This window comes from Anomaloglossus baeobatrachus, chromosome 7 (assembly GCF_048569485.1).
Source record: "Anomaloglossus baeobatrachus isolate aAnoBae1 chromosome 7, aAnoBae1.hap1, whole genome shotgun sequence".
Classification (NCBI taxonomy): Eukaryota; Metazoa; Chordata; class Amphibia; order Anura; family Aromobatidae; genus Anomaloglossus; species Anomaloglossus baeobatrachus.
In genome coordinates, this window is record NC_134359.1 from 211,737,685 (window position 1) to 211,760,597 (window position 22,913).

At 41.8% G+C, this 22,913-nt stretch overlaps 1 protein-coding gene across 11 annotated transcripts in view; it reads left to right on the plus strand.

Moving 5' to 3' along the window:
- Positions 1 to 22,913, plus strand: part of RBFOX1 (RNA binding fox-1 homolog 1) — a 974,619-nt gene that overhangs the window by 552,870 nt on the left and 398,836 nt on the right. For all 11 annotated transcript variants that reach the window (XM_075317889.1, XM_075317888.1, XM_075317885.1 and 8 more), the window contains exon 2: positions 5,973 to 6,215. In XM_075317889.1, the coding sequence (XP_075174004.1) occupies positions 5,973 to 6,215 (243 nt within the window). The remainder of the gene's footprint in view (positions 1 to 5,972; positions 6,216 to 22,913) is intronic.

Consider the following 22,913-nt stretch of genomic DNA (forward strand, 5'->3'; position numbering starts at 1 on the left):
CTTTGGTAATATATGAGCAGTCAGTCATTGATTCTTTAAAAAAGGACTTAGACCTGTGTGTAATACTGCAAATAATATGCAAAAATCTTACATTCACAAGACCATCCATAATATAAAGTCAGAACAGTATATATTACAGTGATTGCTGAAGGACATAAAAAAAAAGAAGAAATATTTTTTTCACCTGTTAAAGAGAATCTTTCAGGAAGTTTTTACTATGTAAGCTGTAGACAGCTGGGGGAGGGGGCATAAACACAGATATCAGCAATGTGTCATTTATTAGGTTGTATAATGTTGTTTATATCACAGTGGTGTACAGATGGAACAGGGGCTCCTAGGCTGATCCTAAGACTGGGGCCCCTATGCTGTCCCTTATCTCAAGGGTAGACTTTATGGTAGCCAGGTTCGAGCCTCCAATGTGGCCCTGTCTCCTGTCCAAGCCTTGATACTACTACCTCCCACCCAGGGATTGGGCCGGAAACCCAGTAACCAACACCCAGCATATATTCACAGACAAGGGTAAACAAAAATTTGTGCACACTGCACTCCAACACAAAGGAGGGACAGTATGTGAACTGGGGAGTAACGCAAAAGGGTAGGAAATAACTACACGACTGGAGAACTCACCTACCACGGTGAACCGCAACTTGTAGATCACTATATGTAGCTATATCTGGCAATCAGCACCAATGTCCAGAAGCTTATAAAGGGTGGGGGCAGCTGGGGGTGATCAGCAGCCTGGGCTCCTAGCAGATGATCACAAACCGGCAGGAATTAACTCCTGCTGTAATGGAGAGCAGTGAAGCCAGAAACAGCTGATGCCACATACAGGCTGTGCGCACCTAAGTGATCCCAAGCTGTTTGTCAGACTCTGTAGTGTGAACAGAGTCTGACGCTGCCATGACGCCCAGCAAGTGCAATGCTGAACACTGCATGACAATTTGCTTACAATCAATGTTTTATCACTAGAACATTTTCATTGCTGGGACTAGCTACCTCTTGCCAAGTCACCCAACTACTCCCCCTTCTCTAATAAGCAGCCTACTGTCAATAGACAATTAACATAGACAGCTGTGGTGTGGGCAGTGTTAGCATTTTGAGCTCTGCTATATTCTACATCTGAGAACTCTTGATTGGGCCACACCTGCTTTACTCAGCAAACTAAGTGATACATTGTTGGGATCTGAGTCTCCTTTCCTACATTTTTCTGCTCTCAGATGAGGTAGCAAAAACCTGGTGACATGGTGATATATTCTCTTTATTAATAGAAAGGATAAACTATGAAATGGCTAGTTCCAACACATATTTTTGTGGCTTTGCCATAATGGGGTCTGTGGGAGGATAAAAATGTACGTCAAACCACATACCTACACCCAGCCTGGGATAAGCCTTACTCCAGATAACAAAGAAAAAATCAAGTGGCACTTACCGATGTGCTAAAAACTCTTCTTTATTTTTTAGCATATAAAATCATGCAAGGTACAAGGGGAAAATACAGGGTCATCGTGGACGACAGCTATTTCTTGCTGAAACACTGTTCTTCAGGCTCTTGCATGGTTTTATGTATTAAAGAACAAAAAAGTTTTTAGTACATCTCTGAGTGCCACTTGATGTTTTTGTCTTTGTCTAGAGGATTGCGCATATTGATTTGCAAGTTGAGTACCACATGCGATTTCTGCTGGAAGGTTGGTCTGATTCCTGAGTGATTCGATCCTCCCTAAGTCAGTGTATCTTTAGTGCAGAGCTGCATTTTTTCTGGGGAACCTGAGACAAACCTTCATCAAGGGCGAGATGCATGACATGCTCCCTCATCTGTTACTGCAGAAAAGGCTCAGTCAGGAAATTGGGTTGTATATTGAGCAAAATGAACGTCAGCCCTCAAAATCTGTGATGTAGTATCTGAAAAGGGAGGAGAAGTGCTGTGACATGAGGTCATACCGAGTAGTAGTAAAATCATGTATAGTTGCATATAAGAACAAAAAGAAGGACATGATCCCTTACAGTCTTACAAAGAACATTGATTGCAATAGAATTTTTCTCTCCGTGCAGTGCCCATTTTAACATATCATAAATACGGGAATCATCAACAAGACCTGCATGGAACTCAAGACCAGTGTTTCTGACGAGTGCCACTGTCAAGGCAGAGGTGGCTGGAAATTTAGGTCTCTGAAAATTCAAAACAGAATATATAATTACCCCTTGAAACATCAAGCTTTATTTATATTAAAATTACACCAATCTTTAGTGCAATACATAAGAGCTGATTACTGTCGGTATAGTATCCTGACAGGGTCCAAAGATCCTGGAATAAACACAAAATATCTAAAATGTACACCAAACTAGGGATAGATGTGCAGGGGAGTAGGGAACATTAACAACTTTGCCCTAGTCAGGCCCTATTGAGTATACTGTGTCCTGTTTAGCAGCGAACTTTGGCACCCTAATGATGATGAAATGACTCCCCCGCTCCTCGACAGGTATCCCTGCTGAATGCCCCTGTTCTATCCATCTAATATATAAAGATGAGTGTATGTATGTATGTATATATGTGTGTGTGTGTGTACGTCCGCTAAAGGAATTTGCATCGTCGCATGTACAATCACAAAATTTTGCACAGACGCCTCATGTGACTCAGGGAACGTCATAAACTATGTTTTGAGGGAAAACATTAACCCTCACTTTACCGTTATTCGCCAAAAAACCTGCCTCTATTAAAGTCAATAGAGCTGGGAGCCACAGTGCAGCCAGAACGTCAGAAGAATGCAAAGCCACACCCTTAAATGGTGTGTCACAATGCAGTCAGGGAAGGAGACAGATAGAGACAGACAGAGACAAGCAGACACAGACAGACAGACACAGAGAGACAGGGAAAGAGACAGACAGAGACAGGCAGACAGGGAAAGAGACAGACACAGAGACACAGACAAAGAGACAGACAGGGAAAGAGATAGATAGAGACACAGACAGACAGAGAGGGAGACAGACAGAGACTGGGAGAGAAACAGAGAAACAGGTACTATCCCGGGCAACACCAAGTACTACAGTTAGTTATTTATATAGGACTCAGTGCATAGAATAAAAAAATATAACCACATAGAGTAATAAATAGCACTTATCCCAATTGGTGCATGGCTAGTAACTAAAGGTGACTCCTGGTTAAATAAGGTCAGTGCTCATCTTCTCATCGCGTTTCTCCCTTATTTGTTGGTGGCTAAGGGATTCTTAGGGGGACGCATGCAAAAAAGAGAGCATAATAGCCCATCTAGGCCAATTCATCTGTACTGGAATTCCCACCATCTCTCCACTGAAAGATCCAACACTTGGACCTTAGCTCGAGTAAGATCTATCATACATTTATGGCATATCCAATTGTACAAGATAAGAAAACCTCTAAAATTATTTGAAATTTGTTAAAAAAAAAGACAAAACACATTAAAAAGAGTGCTGAAGTGTGGGGCGTTGACACAAATATTTCCACAAAACTGGAAATGCAAATGTACGGTGAACCCAGCCTAACCTCCAGCTTTTTACTGACCTCAAAAATATAAGCATGCTTCTAAGAATAAAATGTATTCCAGTATAAAGGTAGTGCCTGAAAAAACCAAAGCAATTATTTCAATTATGTAAAAATGAAGTTGAAAAATTGAACTTACTAATTGCCATTTGGAATTACACTTGTAGTTTCTTTAGCACGGAAACAGTAATGTATGATACATTAGCGGAGCTACATCCATTCAGATACAATCCTATTGACTTTGAAATATTTATAACATCATTGAAATGTCATGCTTCAGGTTATTCACTCACAGACAAAACAACTTGTTTACTAAAGAAATAATCTATGAGCTTAAAACATAATTTTCTACTGCAGTCATAAAGGCCACATGCTATTGTGGTAATAAAGACTGTGATGTACCGACGTGACTTTAGGGCTGCCACCTGGCACATGAACAACCTGCGATGTTCCTTTACTAAGGCCTTGAGATATAATTTGGGGAAATTCAACGTGAAGTGAAATCACTCAAATACCTATTTAAAGAAAAAACAAACATCCTTTCTTCAAATATAATATAAAAAAGTTTCATTTATCAGTTTTACTGCGGGGATTGTGTTTCTTTTCATACTGTGAAATAGATCTCAATACTCAATATTTCTATATCAGTACGATAATTAGGTCAATATTCGTCAATGTAATGATGGAGCGTAACATGGGCAGATCCCCTTCCTACACAACAGAATTGTTAGGCTATGTGCGCACGTTGCGTACAGTTCACTGCAGAAATTTCTGCAGCGATCTGAAGAGCACATGTGCGCTTTAAATCGCTGCAGAAATGTCCGTAGTGAGCGCTGATTCCATGCGCTCTGCCTGCAGCTCCTCCCATAAACAGAGCAGGAGCTGCCGGCAAAGCGCAGGAAAGAAGTGACATGTCACTTCTTTTTACGCAGCGCTTCGGCAGTAGCCGAAGCGCTGCGCTCCAAGACGCCACGTGCGCACGGCCCCTGCACAATCTCCATAGACTGTGCAGGGGACGCAGGACGCATGCAGTTACGCTGCGCTACAAAGCGCAGCGTAACTGCATGTATTTGCGCAACGTGCGCACATAGCCTTAATATCATTTGCAACATATTGAACATCATAGGAAAAGTATTATTTTTATGCCACATTTGTAATATTTTGTATATTCTAGGATTGCTGACATCCTCTTAAGAAATGGTGGTCTTTAATAGGGATGATCGAATACCTCAAATATTCGGCTATGCGAATATCCGACTAATAGCTAGCCACTATGCGAATATTCAGTGCGCAATGTAAGTCTATGGGAAGCCCGAATAGTTCTGAATAGTTGTTATTCGGGTTTCTCATAGACTTACATTGCGCATCGAATATTCGCGAATAGTCAAATAGCGGCGACCTATTCGGCAAATATTCGCAAAGCTGAATATTTGAGGTATTCGATCATCCCTAGTCTTTAAGTGTGGCTTTAAAGGAAATTTAGCATTTAAAAACATTCCAATGTCGGACATCTAGGTGATGTCTACATGTGCGATTAACGTACTGAGTGGTACATGTGGTTATTACCCTGGATCAAGATTCTGTTTCAAGAATGGCACCCATCTTGGGCCCATAGAAGTGAATACAGAGAGTTATGTATGCCCGGCCAACTCTCCATTCATGAACTTGCAAGTTGCAGACACTTTTCTTGAGAAAGATGTGTGCCAACGATATGATCATGTGGATTTTGTTTACATGCAATAAATGTTTAAGATTACAAAATCTTTTAAGAATGAACTAGCTTTCTAAGAAGGGCCAAAACAGATGATTACTCCTTTCTTTCCGAGGGCGCATTACCATTCACCGACTGGTCCACCTAATGTGTCCATCAAATCATATTGTGACCAGCTCTTGACACTATATGAACAGGGAAGATCCTAGTAGTAAAGGGATTATTCATGAAAGTTAAGGAGACAATGATCTGCAAGCACTTATCACTAATAGTACTCCATAAATACCCATATACATATTAGTATAATAGCTGAACCTTGGATATTGATGGACTTAGCCAATGGTCTAATGTGTATGTGGCCGTCAACCAGCTGATGATAGGAGGGGGTGTCAATCACTCCTGTTCAATTACGGACAGCCGATTGCATCGTTCTCCTGGAATATGTAGCCAGACACCTTCACCATAGAGAACATAGGAGCTCTCGGCCGAGTGAGTGCTTCGGTGTATGGTAGAGATGGCTGAGATGGCTGCCATCTGATGAAAGCCATCTGATATGTATGTGCAGTTTTATTCTAATGAAAAATGTCTCTCAGTAATACTTACAGGTACTAATGTGTAAATAATTACATACTTGATTTTTCTCAATATCCTCTAGTCCATGATATGATAATTACTTCAAGTGTCTCACATTATCTATTGTTTATGTTTGATAAACCCAGTGATAAATATTCATTTTTCTTTTCATAGGGTAATCAGGAAGCTACAGCACCTCCCGATACAATGGCTCAACCCTATGCCTCTGCTCAGTTTGCCCCACCTCAAAATGGTATTCCGGCAGAATACACGACTCCACATCCTCACCCAGCTCCAGACTACACAGGACAGTCCACAGTTCCAGAGCACACGTTAAGTATCTACACCCCGGCGCAGACACACTCTGAACAGAGTGCTACGGATTCTAACGCACAAACTGTCTCTGGCACAGCAACAGTAAGTCGATACCAAATATTATCATGTAATGTCAATGCATTAGTAGGTTTGATTGATTATTTGATCCATGGGCCTTTTTTATGTTCTTTTATTTTTTTATTTGATGGGACACCTACTGAATGATATAGATATGGAGGATCAAAATACTGGGTGTGCCCTTTACAATAGTATTTTATTTTACAAAATAGAAATAAGCAAAAATGGCTAAATAAGAGGCTGATAAAGAAAGGACTCACTGGATGGCGTAGTACTAAGGAATCACAAGTACTACTTGTGGTTTATAAACAGGCTCAAAAGCTGCTGTCACTCCAAGGGACTCGAAAAGTAGAGAAGCAGGCAGTTTACATGATAAACATCTATTTTATTTCCACAAAATTGAGATATCTTGTAAGCTTGCCAAGTTCTATTTTAATTGAAAGCTCAACTGATACCACATGTAAAAAAAAAATCAGTTGTGTATTTAGATGTGTATTTTTTGGCAATTTAGTGGCAGTTTTTTTAATGTTTTTCTCTACACTCAAACTACTGCATGCTCTTTATGACCAATTTCAATAACATTGAAAATGACTCTAGAAAAACACAACCATGGGAAAAGTTCATAAGTTTCATTAAAATCTACTTGTTTGGATTGTGGCTATTTATTATTTTTACATTCATGGTCACTTTATTGCAGCTTTCACAGTACCATAATTCAAATGCAATTTTGTGTCCCTATTTCAGCCACAATACTCTTTTGCTATCCTACTGAGCTAGTCCTAGTTGACCATAGGATCCAGGTGTGATCTTGGCCCAAAAGTAGGAGATTTGCAGTCAATAAACACTTTATGCCAATTCAAAACATTGTGAAAAAGGCACCTCGAGAAATTCAGTAAGGCAATGAGTACTGGTCATGTGACAAGGGCTATTGGGAAGTCTTGACATATGCTTGGAGGTTTCATGTGCAAACATTTATGTACCACTCTTCTGAAAGAGAATCTGTAGGTTATTGGTGTTCTGAAGGTATCTAGTGCCTGCAGCTACCGGGAGGAAATTAACTTTATTCCTTCCGGCAGACTCAGGCTTTAAGTCATAGAGGTGGTACAAGCACAGTTTTAGTCACCTATAGGTGCATAGTGAGCAATAGCTGTAACCTGTCCCCAACACTGACTGACAGCCAGCTATGTACTTATGTGATGCTGAAGTGGCTGTCAGTCAGTGCGGCTAAGCAGTTACAGCCAATTCTATCTATGTATGAGATGTGATTGAAGCAGCGCTGGCCATGCCTCCATGACTGGCAGCTGGCTCTGTACTCATTAAATGCTGAGCCGGCTGTCAGTCAGTGCTGCGGAGCAGTTACAGCTACTTCTCTCTATGTAAGAGCGGTGATTGAAGCAGCATTTGCCATGCTACATGACTGACAGCTGACTGTGTACTGATGCAATGCTGAGCTGGCTGTCAGTCAATGCTAGTGAGCAGTTACAGCCACTTCTCTCTATGTAAGAATGGTAATTGAAGCAGCATTTGCCATTCTCCATGACTAAAAGCTCAAGGCTGCCGGGGGTGATGATGCCGGTAACCTAGTGGTGAGCGGTAATTTCAGTAAAAAAATGGCATGTGACCCTTATGGCCACTGCTTGGAAATAAAAGCCAGTTGGACCACTGAATCTTTTGTACTAGAGTACTATTTAATTTTTGTTATACAACATTTACTGCAGTTTTTATTTTTCATTTTTGTGGATAGCCCCTCTTCACAGCTACTCATTTTTTGTAATTCTTTATATGAGAAAACTGTTCCAAGGTTTCATTTTTCTTCACATAGCAGTCAGTTCCTCTCTTACTCACATCATCTGTTTGATATGTTAAATATCTTTCCTTATCCAATAATTTATTTTACTGATAAAGACAGAGTCCTAATTCCCTGTGCTTTGGTGGCTGCAGGATTGAAATGTCTTTTTTAAGCACCAGGTATTAAGACAGCAGGGGGTAACGCAGCATAAAAGAAGTCACCTTAAATCACAGCAAAGCATCTTTTCTTGTCATTGCCTTTGGTATTTGCTTTCTATGCAACTTACCTTTGTAAAGTCGCATTTCATATTTTGACTCAGCAGATGCATTTTTACTGAGCTTATGCTGGAGACTTATTTTACCTTATTATTTCCTAATCTGTTGTGAATGGAACTGATAGGCGATGAAAGAAAACATATTGTCTAGTGGAAGTCATACTTATGCATTCCTTGAAAAATATCCAAGAACAGCAGCCAGAAAACAAATGTTGTATGCATTGTCTGATTGTCTGTATTACAACGTTCCTAAAATAATGGAGATAAAATATCCCCTCCTAAAATGAAACTGATCCCAGAGTAGCGATTGTGAAGGAGTCAAAGAAGACCCTGCGGTACATTCAGGGCAAAGTTTACTTCATATGGTAGGGCATTTCTGGCCCTTTAACCCTGGACATCAGCATGTGTATATGTGCACAGGATGGCAATAATTTATTAGTAGAGTGAAATTATTTTAATATCCTGTAAATATTAACAGACTGTGTCAATAAGTGTAATTCCAGCATGCCTGCACTGTCCTGCCTCTCCTCTTCAGTTGGATTGCTGACATACTCAATGCTGCAGCCAAACTAAGCTCTCCATCGCCTCTCCATGGTCGCCCACGTGCCTCCTGCTGCCTCCTGCTCTCTGGCCCTGCACACAATACGTGTGCTCCTTCCCTCTTAAAAGGCTAGTGCACAATGGCCCAGAAGTGCCTCTCAGCCTATGGCTGAGATACACTATGTACTTAAGTCATCCACCCCTTAAGAGAGGTGCCTTAAGAATGTGTTTAGTCAGTTAGCCTTTTGCTTGCTAGCTAGTTGTCAGGTCCTTTTTATCTTGCACCCGTTACCTGTGTCCTTTTGCCTGCTTTACCTGCCATACCTATTGCACCTTCTACACCAGCCGTCTCTGCAACAGCTGTCCCAGTCCGCACGTGTCTGCACTTGAGTCTGTTCCTGCATCACCAACCCAGGGGTCAGCTGCCACAGTCCCGAACACTGCTCTGGCAGTGACACCAGGCATGTACTTGCAGCCAAGCCCATCCTCCCATCTGAGGCTGTGGTGGTTACCTGGTAGGTGAGTACTTATGTCAAGGGAGAAAGTTGGGTAAGACTGCTAATGGAGTCTTTGTTCAGGACACCAGAGGCACGGGGCCAAATTAGGTATCTGCGCAGATATAATGGGACTCAATAATGAACACAGGATATGTTCTCTGATTGAGCCCAGGCTTGCATTTGAACTTGTGTATTCTATAGCTCAGATTTTAGTATTACATTTCAACCTTCAGACATGTACAAAAGTATCAATCTGTCTTTTCTCTCACATCAAAACAGTACAGGGAGGTGCGTAGGGACATAGAAACCAACATTTCATCCCACAGATGAACACATTCCTCCTTTGTGTGAAACTACTGATAAACATAAATACTTTCTCTGTTCATTATTTGTACATTTGTCCTTGACCATACAGCTTAAAATCATATTAGGGCGTCTGTGCAATTGTCATATAGACACACAGATAATTATGCAACTACATCTAGATTTTGATTATTTACATAGACAGATAATCTTATTACGTTTTAACAAACAATCTATAGCCCAGGCTACCTTCACACTTAATCCTCTCCCATGTCAGAGTAATCCCTGCTTCCCTCTGTGGTTAGTCAGTCCAATCCCGCTCGCCTCTGGCAAGCGTTACAAAAAGAAATATATTTTAGGCATTGAGAAGCAGATTGTTAGAAAATAAAGTTTTTTGTTATTTATTGAGAAACCTCCTGTCCTGTTGGTGCAATAAACAACAGCAATCTATATGTATAGAGGACTCAATTTCTCAATGGCCAACATTTAACACTATTTTGCCTTGATAGTGGCACCTGTAAGTGAAATGTCTAGTTGATTGCAAAATCAGATATATTATGACTCTGTATGTCTGCGATGGGACAATCTTTTTAATTCTATTGTTCTTAACAATCCCTTTAAGGATTTGCTTACATCTGCATATAAATATGCCGAGTGCAATGCAATAAAAATCACTCTTACTAATTTTTATCAATGCGGCATTGCTGATCTCCGAGTTTTTCCTTAACTGGATTCTCGCTGAGAAAAAAAATAGCAGCATACGGTGTTTGGCCGAATACATGGGCAAAGGCTCACAAATACAAGTGAATAGGTGCAAGTAAAAATTCTTCTGACATCACCTTGATAGCGCTGTAGCCAATCAGTGAGCTCAGCAGCTCTGAGTAAGGCATTGCAGTGTAGATTGGTCGTCCAGCTCCAAGCTGCTGAGCTCATTGATTGGCAACTTGACGTTAGTACCGCAACTGATATTAGACACCAGGAGCAGATGCGGGACTCAACGAAGGGCGTAGGGAAGTGTGGTTTGATTTTTAAAAAATTAAATTCAATGAGGGGCTAATTATATTTGAAAGGTAACAGCCTTTTAATGATGGTACATTTTGTCTTTACAGCCCTATTGCAATGCTCCGTAGGTGCTCCATGCACAAGTTGCATTCTTGAGCCTCATTCAGACTTTGCTTTTTCACATGCGAGTTCTATCTGTGTTTTTCACAAGTAGACTTCTTACCTATTACAGTCTATGGGACTGTTCACATGCCATTTTTTCCTCCTGGGTATCATGTGACTCCCTAGTGTTACAAGGTCTCAGGTTGGAATGCTGGGCAGGTGTGTTAAATTTGGTGTGTGTGTGTGTGTGTGTGTGAGCGATAACACCAAGTTTAACATATCTGCTCCACATTCCCACGTGAAACCTTGTAACACTAATGAGTCACATTGTGTACAGTCTGCCCATTTTCATTTAGGGGTGTACTCACTTTTGTTGTCAGCTGTTTTGACATTAATTGCTTTGTGTTGAGTTACAGTTGGGAAAACAAGTATTTAGCCAGCCACTAATTGTGCAAGTTCTGCGACATAAAAAGATGAGAGGGGCCTGTAATTGACATCATAGGTAGACCACAACTATGAGAGACAAAATGAGAAAACAAATCCAGAAAATCACCTTGTCTGATTTGGCAAGATTTTTTGCAAATTATGGTGGAAAATAAGTATTTAGTCACCTAAAAACATGCAAGATTTCTGGCTCTTACAGACCTGTAACTTCTTCTTTAAGAGGTTCCTCTGTCCTCCACTCATTACCTGTAGTAATGACACCTGTTTGAACTTATCAGTATAAAAGACACCTGTTCACAACCTCAAACAGTCACACTCCAAACTCAACTATGTTGAAGACCAAAGAGCTGTCAAAGGACACCAGAAACAAAATCGTAGCCTTGCACCAGGCTAGGGAAGGCTGAATCTGCAATAGATAAGCAGCTTGGTGTGATTAAATAAACTGTGGGAGCAATTATAAGAAAATGGAAGACATAAAAGACCACTGATAATCTCCCTAGATCTGGGGCTCTATGCAAGATCTCACCCCATGGTGTCAAAATGATCACAAGAACGGGGAGCAGAAATCTCAGAACAACATGGAGGGACCTAGTGAATGATCTGCATAGAGCTGGGACCAATGTAGCAAAGGCCAGTATCAATAACACACTACGCTGCCAGGGACTCAGATTCTGCAGTGCCAGACGTGCTCCCCTGCTTAAGCCAGTACATGTCTGAGCCCATCTTAAGTTTGCTAGAGAGCATTTGGATTATCCAGAAGAGTATTGGGAGAATGTCATATGGTCTGATGAAGCTTAAGTAGAACTATTTGGCAGAAACACAACTCATTGTTTTTGCAGAAGACAGAATGCTGAGTTGCATCCAAAGAACATCATACCTACTGTGAAGCATGGGGGTGACAACATCATGCTTTGGGGCTGTTTCTCTGCAAAGGGACCAGGAAAACTGATCTGTGTATATGAAAGAATGAATAGGGCCATGTATCGTGAAATTTTCAGTGCAAACCTTCTTCCATCAGCAAGGGCATTGAGGATGAAATGTGTCTGGGTCTTTCAGCATGATAATGATCCCAAGCAAACCACCAGGGCAACAAAGGAGTGGCTTTTGTAGGAAGCATATGAAGGTCCTGGAGTGGCCTAGCCATTCTGCAGATCTCAACCCGATAGAAAACCTTTGGAGAGAGTTGAAAGTCCGTGTTGCCCCGCGACAGGCCCAAAACATCACTGCTCTAGAATAGATCTGCATCGAAGAATAGGCCAACATACCACCAATAGTGTGTGCCAACCTCGTGAAAACTTACAGAAAACGTTTGACTTCTCTCATTGCCAATAAAGGATATATAACAAAAGATTAAGATGAACTTTAGTTATTGACCAAACACTTATTTTCCACCATAATTTGCAGAAAAAATCTTGCCAAATCATAGAGCGTGATTTTCTGGATTTGTTTTTTCATTTTGTCTCTCATAGTTGTGGTCTACCTATGATGTCAATTACAGGCCTCTCTCATCTTTTTAAGTGGGAGAACTTGCACAATTGGTGGCTGACTAAATATTTTATTTAGAGGACACCAAATTTACACTGTTATACAAGCTGCACACTGACTATTTTACATGGTATCAAAGTGTCATGTCTTCAGTGTTATCCCATGAAAACATATAATACAACATTTACAAAAATGTGGGGGTGTACTTATTTTATGTTGTACTGTAGATTGATAGATAAACAGAGCTTTTAGCTTTATCTGCTTCTAAGATCTTAGATCCTGTTATTTATTTTTTGTTCACATCCTACAGTTGTTCTGTCACTTTTACACATACTCCCAAGACTATCCAAAGTAAGCTTATGTTGTAAGCCTGACAAATATTTCTAAATATCAGTGTGTGACCCTTGTCTTGCAATGTGTTATCCCGTATGGTGCGGTATTAAAAATTGAATATTCATGAAGGATACATGAATAGATTTAAAAAATTGCTTACTTACTGTTTACTGTGCTTCATTCTATAATAGTCCACAAAATGAACTGATTTTACTTTGACAATAGAACTCTTCTGTCTCCCTGAATGTTAGCAGAGATCAGATATCAGGCAGAGAAGAACAGATCGCTTCACGCGGCCCTGGTCCCTGATTGAGGTTAGAAGTCTCTGGCCGTGGTCAGGAGATGCACAAAAGTAATAAACCTTCCAGGATCCCTGACTCAGCTTAATTAGAGGGAGTGACAAGATGTCACCTGTGCACCGCTCACCACACAGATGGCGACGGCCAGCATACTACTGACCTGGACCATATACTGGGGTCATTCCAAGCGATCTGCTCTTCTCTATTATCAGGGTCAGCACTGTTGAGCATTGTTCTTATACAGTATTTGTGGATGGAATTATAACTGTATAATATACAGTATATATTATTTCAATAGGTTTTATATTTAGACTGTGTGCATTGCATGTAAAACAGGACAAGAAATAACACAGAAAGTAAAGATGGTCAAATATATTTCAGTGGGATTGAATTTCACTCAAATTTTACGAAAATCCTTTTTCTCCAGGAAACAGAATTTTGTAATTACCGGTAACTCCACCTGGCTGCATATTTACTTTACTATAGAAAACCGACAAATGGTAAAAAAATAATAGTGCTCACTTCACTGCTAACCACTCCGGCCATACTCGCTTCTCACAGCCCACTATTTGGCCCTTTTCACTTACCATACTACTGGTGTTTTCAGCCTAGACTGAAACTTCTAGCCATGACATAAACATGGCTTAGACACTCAGTGCCTCAACAAAATGGTTGTGTACTCTAGATTAGTGATAAGAGGACCTGGACTGTAAAAGTCCATATAGCGCAGTTTCAAATGTATTACAAAGGGTAACCTAAGGTAAACTACCTGGGTATTTTGAAGCAACGCTAGAAAAATTACAACCATTATAGAATAAATTCAAATATTTTTATTGTGACATTTTTATTCAAACAGAAAACACACCGCAAAGGAGATCATGTTACATCCATAAATGCCTCAGGTTTAGGAAGGTTCAAAGGTAAACAGTCTTTATAAATAATTTCATTGATTGTATAACTTTCACTTTTATATCATCTCATACAGTGCGAAAAAAACAATCAAAAAGACTCATCATAGTATCCTAAACATACACATTTGCAGGGTACCAAATGCTATAAATATCAAAAAAGTATATATATATACCAATGTGGTAGGTAATATTCCACATCAGATACTGATTCTTCCACGAAGAAAAAGGAAGGGGGGGGGATTTTAGATGACCTTTAAACATGCCCCTATAAGAGGCATCATTATGAGAAAATTACTCACCAAAATATGCAATATAAAATTTTCTGTGCCTCACCACCTTACTTATTTTCTTAGAAATGAGAAGAAATCAGAAAATGAAAAGTAAAAAATTGGTACTAGTATAAAATAGTGATGTTGATCCTATCAGCCGATAGACAGGCAGAGTCCCATAATTTTTGACCTTAAATAAGGTATATTATAGATAACGCATGTACCCACCCGTCTACCTTTCCTTCGGGGGAAAGGAGAGAGTCATTCATTGCTCAGGTATTTACTGATGTTCCGGGGAAAGGAGAGAGTCATTCATTGCTCAGGTATTTACTGATATTTCAGGGAAAGGAGAGAGTCATTCATTGCTCAGGTATTTACTGATGTTCGGAAAGTGTCCTGCATTATAATACTGTCATATTTCTCATTGGTGTGGTGTTGAACATTAGATTCCGTGATGGTGCGGGTTACCGCCGGACATGTATCCGGAATATAGATGTCTATATCCCATTTTAGTATCCACTGCCTTGCAGGTGATTTTCAGTTGATTTGTGGACTTATCGGCCGATCGACGGGTGGATACCTGCGTTATCTATAATATACCTTATTTAAGGTGAAAAATGGTGGTTGTAATTTTTCTAGCGTTGCTTCAAAATACCCAGGTAGTTTACCTTAGGGTACCCTTTGTAATATAGTTGCTTCTTTTGAAAGCTATTGGATTAATTTTGGACTTTGTGTGTTTCTAATTGCAGTTTCATATGTACCCAAGTACCGGACCCGGAATTCTTAAGAACTCAGCTAATGATCCAGGAAATTTAAAAAAAAAAAAAAAAAAAGGAAAAATAAGGAAAATAAGAAATAAGAATGAAGCTTCATACTTACAGAGGCTCTGGCACAGCTGTAACTACTCCTGTGGCTGCACATTCTTCTCCTTGGGCCATTCATTATTGCTCATCCATATGTACTGCTATTCCGACCTGCTTTCCTGGCGTTTTTAATTGGTTGCAGTAAGATGCGTCCCTAGCCTATGTGACAGCCTCTGACTGCAACCAATCACAGGCACTGTCGTCGGGTCACTAACGTGGTGTAGAAATGAATAAATAAATTAAACAATTGGTCTAGGGTCCCCCCATATTATATTCAGCACAGATAAAGCTTATGGCTAGAAGCTGCAGCCCACAGCCATTCGCTTATCTTGGATGTGTATCAAAATTAGAGGAACCACATGTGGCTTTTTACAAAAATGATTTAAATAAATAAATAAATCAGCAATTTTGATACCCAGCCATGATAAAGTCCGACAGCTGGGGGCTGATATTCTCATGCTGGGTAGAACCATGATTAGTGGGCCCCCCCTAGCCTAAACGTGTCAGCTTGCAGCCGCCCTTGATTGTTGCATTCATTAGATGCCACAAGCACGGCACTTTACCCGGCTCTTCCCAATTGCCCTGGTGTGGTGGCAATCAGGGTAATAAGGGGTTAATAAAAGCCGACCACTGCCAGCAACCCTAGATTAGTAATGGAGGCATCTATGAGACCCCCATTACTACTCTGTAAGGAAAAAGAAATAAACATTAACACAGAAAAAAAACCTTAATTTGAAATAAAAGAGAAAAAAGCACCCTCTTTCACCCCTTTATTAACCCCAAAACACCCTTGCAGGTCTGACATAATCCACACGAGGTACCACAACGATTTCAGCTCTGCTACATCTGAAGCTCACAGCAAGCGCCATAGAACAATGACCGCCCACTGTGAGCTGAAGACAGAGATTGAGTCAGCCCCGCAAAAACAAAGCTCTCACATGGGTATGTGGATGGATAAATAAAAAAAATGATGGCTCTTGGAGGAAGAGGAGGAAAAAGGGAAAATGAAAAAAATGAAAAATAGCAGACGAGAAAAGATTAAAGTCTTTTTCACGTATGTGTTCAGCTATTTTATCCATTTTTTATGTTTGCCATTGGGATTTTCATATGCTTTCAGCTAATTCATCCATTCAACTCTTTTTAAAATAAATAAATAAATAAAAATTGGCACACATTTATTCCACTCCCTCTTTAAAGTGATGAAACATTATAATGGAACACGAAATGTTGCAAAATATGTGACTTTTATTTTGCACAAAACTCATCTAGCATTTTGATGAATTTGATGCAAAAAAGTGAATGAATGAATGAATGAATTAATGAATGCTGAAGGAGAAAGTAAAAAAGTAACTTAAAAGTAATAATAAAAAAACACAATTGATGAATAAGCTTCATAACAAAATGAAAGTCAGTTTGAAAATAGTGTTATTTTCTCATATACCAAACATACATATGTATTACAAGCCTCATCATACAATGCAATCATTATTACCTAGAAAGCGTTTTACATTCCCATTCTATCCACATTACACCTAAGTGTCTTCATTTGCATTTAAGCCACAATAATACATTGGAGGACGTGGTAATGAGAAATGAGCGTACTGTAAGGCATCTGTTTACCTCCGCTGCGTGATTAACAGAAAGGCAGCAAACATCTTTGTAAAATCTGCACTTTGATATCTATATGCCTCCATCCCGTGAAAAATTCACATTCTTAATATGTTCTAAAGAGAATAAAATGTCCTAACAGCTGTAGACCACCATCAGTGAAAACTAATGGTGTGCTCAGATACTGCCATTACATTCCACTATATTGGAAATTGCTCAAGGTGACTGCTTGAGATGTACTTGCAGAGCTGGAATGATGTGCAGAAAGATTAACAAAGGTTAGCAGAGGTTGTCAGAATAACAAGAATACTTCTATTTGATAGCAGGGCTATGTTTGCCTGAAAGGCTGATGGCAACAAGTATCTATGCCAGCCTACACTATGGAGGACGGCAGCAAAATTATTTATTTTTCTTAACTTTTTCTTATTACTGTAAATCTTTTTCTTATTTATCTTATTCTTGTTTATACATACTGAGAATTGTTCATATACAGTATCAATATGGTTTTTGTATAAAGAATAGTGATGAGCGAGTATGCTTGTTACTACTCGGTACTCACACGAGTATCACTGTACTCGGGCTACTCGGCGGGTACCGAGTAATTTTGCAATACTCGTGCTTTACTCGTGGTCTTCATCCCTGCATGTTGGCGCTCTTTTGAGAGCCAGCCCTCATGCAGGGATTGGCTGGCAGACCACTGCAATGCCACAGCCCTGTTAGTTGTGGAATTGCAGTGATTGACCGGCCTGCACAGCGTGACCGAGCCTTTATACCGGCGGGCGCGCTGTGCTCTGTACACAGCCATCTCATATTCCCTGCTTTCCACGCCCACAGGCGCCTATGATTGGTTGCAGTGAGACACGCCCCCCACGCTGAGTGACAGGTGTCTCACTGCACCCAATCACAGCAGCCGGTGGGCGGGTCTATACTGTGCAGTAAAATAAATAAATAAATAATTAAAAAATCCAGCGTGCGGTCCCCCCAATTTTAATACCAGCCAGATAAAGCCATACAGCTGAAGACTGGTATTCTCAGGATGGGGAGCTCCACTTTATGGGGATCCCCCCCACCCTAACAATATCAGTCAGCAGCTGCCCAGAATTGCCGCATACATTATATGCGACAGTTCTGCGACTGTACCCGGCTCTTCCCGATTTACCCTAGTGCATTGGCAAATCGGGGTAATAAGGAGTTAATGGCAGCCCATAGCTGCCACTAAATCCTAGATTAATCATGTCAGGCGTCTATGAGATACCTTCCATGATTAATCTGTAAATTACAGTTAAAAAACACACACACCCGAAAAATCCTTTATTAGAAATAAAAAACACTAACAAAGTCCCTCATTACCAATTTATTAACCCCGACAAACCCTCCATGTCCGGCGTAATCCACGGACCTTCAGCGTCGCGTCCAGCTCTGCTGCATGGAAGTGACAGGAGCTGCAGAAGACACAGCCGCTCTGGTCACCTCCACGCAGCTAATGAAGGGAATAGCGCGATCAGCTGCTGTCAGTCAGGTAACTCCCGGCCACCGCTGGATCCAGCGGTGGCCGCGATTAACCTCAGTGACAGCAGCTGATCGCTATACTCACCTCAGTTGGTGCATGGAGCTGACCGGAGCGGCGGTGAGTAGCGCGATCAGCTGAGCTGTCACTGAGGTTACCCGCGGCCACCGCTGGATCCAGGTAACCTCAGTGACAGCTCAGCTGATCGCTATACTCACCTCATTAGCTGCGTGGAGGTGACCAGAGCGGCGGTGTATTCTGCAGCTCCTGTCACCTGCATGCAGCACAGCTGGATGCGACGCTGGAGGACTGTGGAGTACGCCGGACATGGAGGGTTTGTCGGGGTTAATAAATTGGTAATGAGGGACTTTGTTAGTGTTTTTTATTTCTAATAAAGGATTTTTCGGGTGTGTGTGTTTTTTAACTGTAATTTACAGATTAATCATGGAAGGAATCTCGGGGAGACACCTGACATGATTAATCTAGGATTTAGTGGCAGCTATGGGCTGCCATTAACTCCTTATTACCCCGATTTGCCAACGCACTAGGGTAAATCGGGAAGAGCCGGGTACAGTCCCAGAACTGTCGCATATAATGTATGCGGCAATTCTGGGCGGCTGCTGACTGATATTGTTAGGGTGGGGGGCTCCCCATAACGTGGAGCTCCCCATCCTGAGAATACCAGCCTTCAGCCGTATGGCTTTATCTGGCTGGTATTAAAATTGGGGGGGACCGCACGCCGTTTTTTTTAATTATTTAATTATTTATTTCACTGCACAGTATATACATACACCGGCTGCTGTGATTGGGTGCAGTGAGACAGCTGTCACTCAGTGTGGGGCGTGTCTCACTGCAACCAATCATAGGCGCCGAAAAGCAGGAAAGCAGAGAAAACGAGATGGTTTAATGAGCGGCCGGCTTTTTCAAAAGAGGAAAAGCCGCCGGAGTTTAGTGAACAGCCGTGCAGCGCCGCGGCAGTGATCGGGGAACGGTGAGTAAGAGAGAGGGGGGAGAATGACCGACAGACTGTGAGAGGGGGACAGACAAGACAGAGAGAAACCGACAGAGCGAGACCGACCGACGGGAGATAGAATGAAAAAAAAAATGACCGACATCGTTAGTAAAAAGCACAAAACGTGCGTTTTGGACATCGGAGTGCCACACAAGGTTTTCACGTAAAATCTTTCATGTATTACTCTCAAAAAGTAACCTACACCAGCTCTATCTCACTATTGGGTATGTGCCCTTAACATTTCCGCCATGAAAATTCATTTTGGTGTCATTTTGGAAGGTTTTCTAGTGAATCCCTAAAAATGGCGTAAAACTCGGACGAAATTGTTCACAGCTGTGACTTTTGAGTGATAAATGCTTCAAGGGGTCTTCCCCATGCTGTTGCCATGTCATTTGAGCATTCTTCTGAGACTTTTGTGACATTTTTAGGGTTTCTACATGCTGCCGGGGGGTCATTTCACAAAAATACTCGGGTCTCCCATAGGATAACATTGGGCTCGATGCTCGGGCCGAGTACACGAGTATCTTGGGATGCTCGGCCCGAGCCTCGAGCACCCGAGCTTTTTAGTACTCGCTCATCACTAATAAAGAAATGAAAAATCATATTAATATGACATATTAATTAAAACCTAACTTTTATCAATCAAAACCTTCAACTGTCAAGTCACTAACCTTTAAGGCCCAGTCACACACAACAACTTACCAGCAATCCCGACAATGATACGACCTGATAAGGATCGCTGGTAAGTCGCTGGGAGGTCGCTGGTGAGATGTCACACAGCCAGACCTTGCCAACGACGCAGTAACGATCAGCAACTTGTATAACGATCTCGTCGGTCATTGGGACCGTGTTAGGAGGTCATTGGTAGGCGACAAACACAGCGATGTGTCCTGCCCAGCAGGACATCGCCTTTGAAGAAAATGGTCCAGATCATTCAGCAACGACTAGCGATTAGAGATGAGCGAAACGGTCCCGGTTCGGCTCGAGGTCGGTTCACCGAATGGAGGTCCCGTTCGAGTTCGGCTCGTCGAACGTTCGACGAACCGAACTCGAACTGCATAGGAAACTATGGCAGGCAATCACAAACACATAAAAACACCTAGAAAACACCCTCAAAGGTGTCCAAAAGGTGACAAACAACTCACAACACAACACAAACACATGGGAAAGTGACAAGGACATATACTCATGCGAAAACAAAACAGCTGGACAAGGAAAAAGAGGAGGACACACAGATATAGGCATGGCACGCCCTTCTAAAATCATGTAAAACACCGCAAGGTGACTCCAAGCGTAGTCTCCCTTTTTTTCCAAAAATTGGGCCCCACACCCACCCACCCATTAAGTGGCAGCACTTGTGCCCTAGTTGTACACTTCACAGCTAGATTTGCATCAAGCACATTCCAAAATACGCCATTCTTATCCGTCCCCAGGATGACACCGGGGTAGGTAGCAAAGTCTTTCCTGATCCCAGCTCTGTTCATCTTGGCTTCTTTTAAAAACACATGAGGCAAGGGTTACTCCAAGCGGAGCCTCCCTTTTTTCCAAAAATTGTGCCACACACACACCCACCCATTCAGTGGCAGCACTTGTGCCCTAGTTGTACACTTCACAGCTAGATTTGCATCAAGCACATTCCAAAATACGCCATTCTTATCCGTCCCCAGGATGACACCGGGTTAGGTAGCAAAGTCTTTCCTGATCCCAGCTCTGTTCATCTTGGCTTCTTTTAAAAACACATCAAGCAAGGGTTACTCCAAGCGGAGCCTCCCTTTTTTCCAAAAATTGTGCCACACACACACCCACCCATTCAGTGGCAGCACTTGTGCCCTAGTTGTACACTTCACAGCTAGATTTGCATCAAGCACATTCAAAAATACGCCATACTTAACCGTCCCCAGGATGACCCCGGGTTAGGTAGCAAAGTCTTTGCTGAACCATGACTTGTTCATCTTGGCTCCTTTTAAAAAACACAGCAAGCAAGGGTTACTCCAAGCGGAGTCTCCCTTTTTTCCAAAAATTGGGCCACACACACACCCACCATTTCAGTGGGAGCACTTGTGCCCCAATTGTACACTTCACAGCTAGATTTTCATCAAGCACATTCAAAAATATGCCATACTTAACCGTCCCCAGGATGACACCGGGGTAGGTAGCAAAGTCTTTCCTGATCCCAGCTCTGTTCATCTTGGCTTCTTTTAAAAACACATCAAGCAAGGGTTACTCCAAGCGGAGCCTCCCTTTTTTCCAAAAATTGTGCCACACACACACCCACCCATTCAGTGGCAGCACTTGTGCCCTAGTTGTACACTTCACAGCTAGATTTGCATCAAGCACATTCCAAAATACGCCATTCTTATCCGTCCCCAGGATGACACCGGGGTAGGTAGCAAAGTCTTTCCTGATCCCAGCTCTGTTCATCTTGGCTTCTTTTAAAAACACATCAAGCAAGGGTTACTCCAAGTGGAGCCTCCCTTTTTTCCAAAAATTGTGCCACACACACACCCACCCATTCAGTGGCAGCACTTGTGCCCTAGTTGTACACTTCACAGCTAGATTTGCATCAAGCACATTCCAAAATACGCCATTCTTATCCGTCCCCAGGATGACACCGGGGTAGGTAGCAAAGTCTTTCCTGATCCCAGCTCTGTTCATCTTGGCTACTTTTAAAAACACATCAAGCAAGGGTTACTCCAAGCGGAGCCTCCCTTTTTTCCAAAAATTGTGCCCCTCACACACCCACCCATTCAGTGGCAGCACTTGTGCCCTAGTTGTACACTTCACAGCTAGATTTGCATCAAGCACATTCCAAATCCACAAGCATTTACTCTCCCCAGGATGACACAGGGGTAGTAAATTCCTTCTGGATCCATGACTTGTTCATTTTGATGAACGTCAGTCTGTCCACATTGTCACTGGACAGACGCGTGCGCTTATCTGTCAGCACACACCCAGCAGCACTGAAGACACATTCAGAGACAACGCTGGCAGCTGGACATGACAAAATCTCCAAGGCGTAACTGGATAGCTCTGGCCATTTTTCTAGATTTGAAGCCCAAAATGAGCAAGGCTCCATTTGCAAAGTCATGGCATCGATGTTCATTTGTAGATACTCCTGTATCATCCTCTCCAGCCGTTGACTATGTGTCAGACTTGTTGTCTCTGGTGGCCTTGCAAAGGAGGGTCTAAAAAAATTATGAAAAGATTCCATAAAATTGCTGTTACCAGCACCAGATACGGTCCTACTGGTACGTGTAGACTGTTGAAGATGACGAGACCGTCCCATGTTTGTCAAGTTACAACTGGGAGATTCACTCCCTGCACCTGCACGGTTGTTTGGTGGAAAAGCGGATCTAAGATCGAGTAACAGCTTCTGCTGATACTCCTGCATACGTGCGTCCCTTTCTATGGCTGGAATAATGTCACAAAATTTGGACTTGTACCGGGGATCTAATAGTGTGGCAATCCAGTAGTCATCATCACT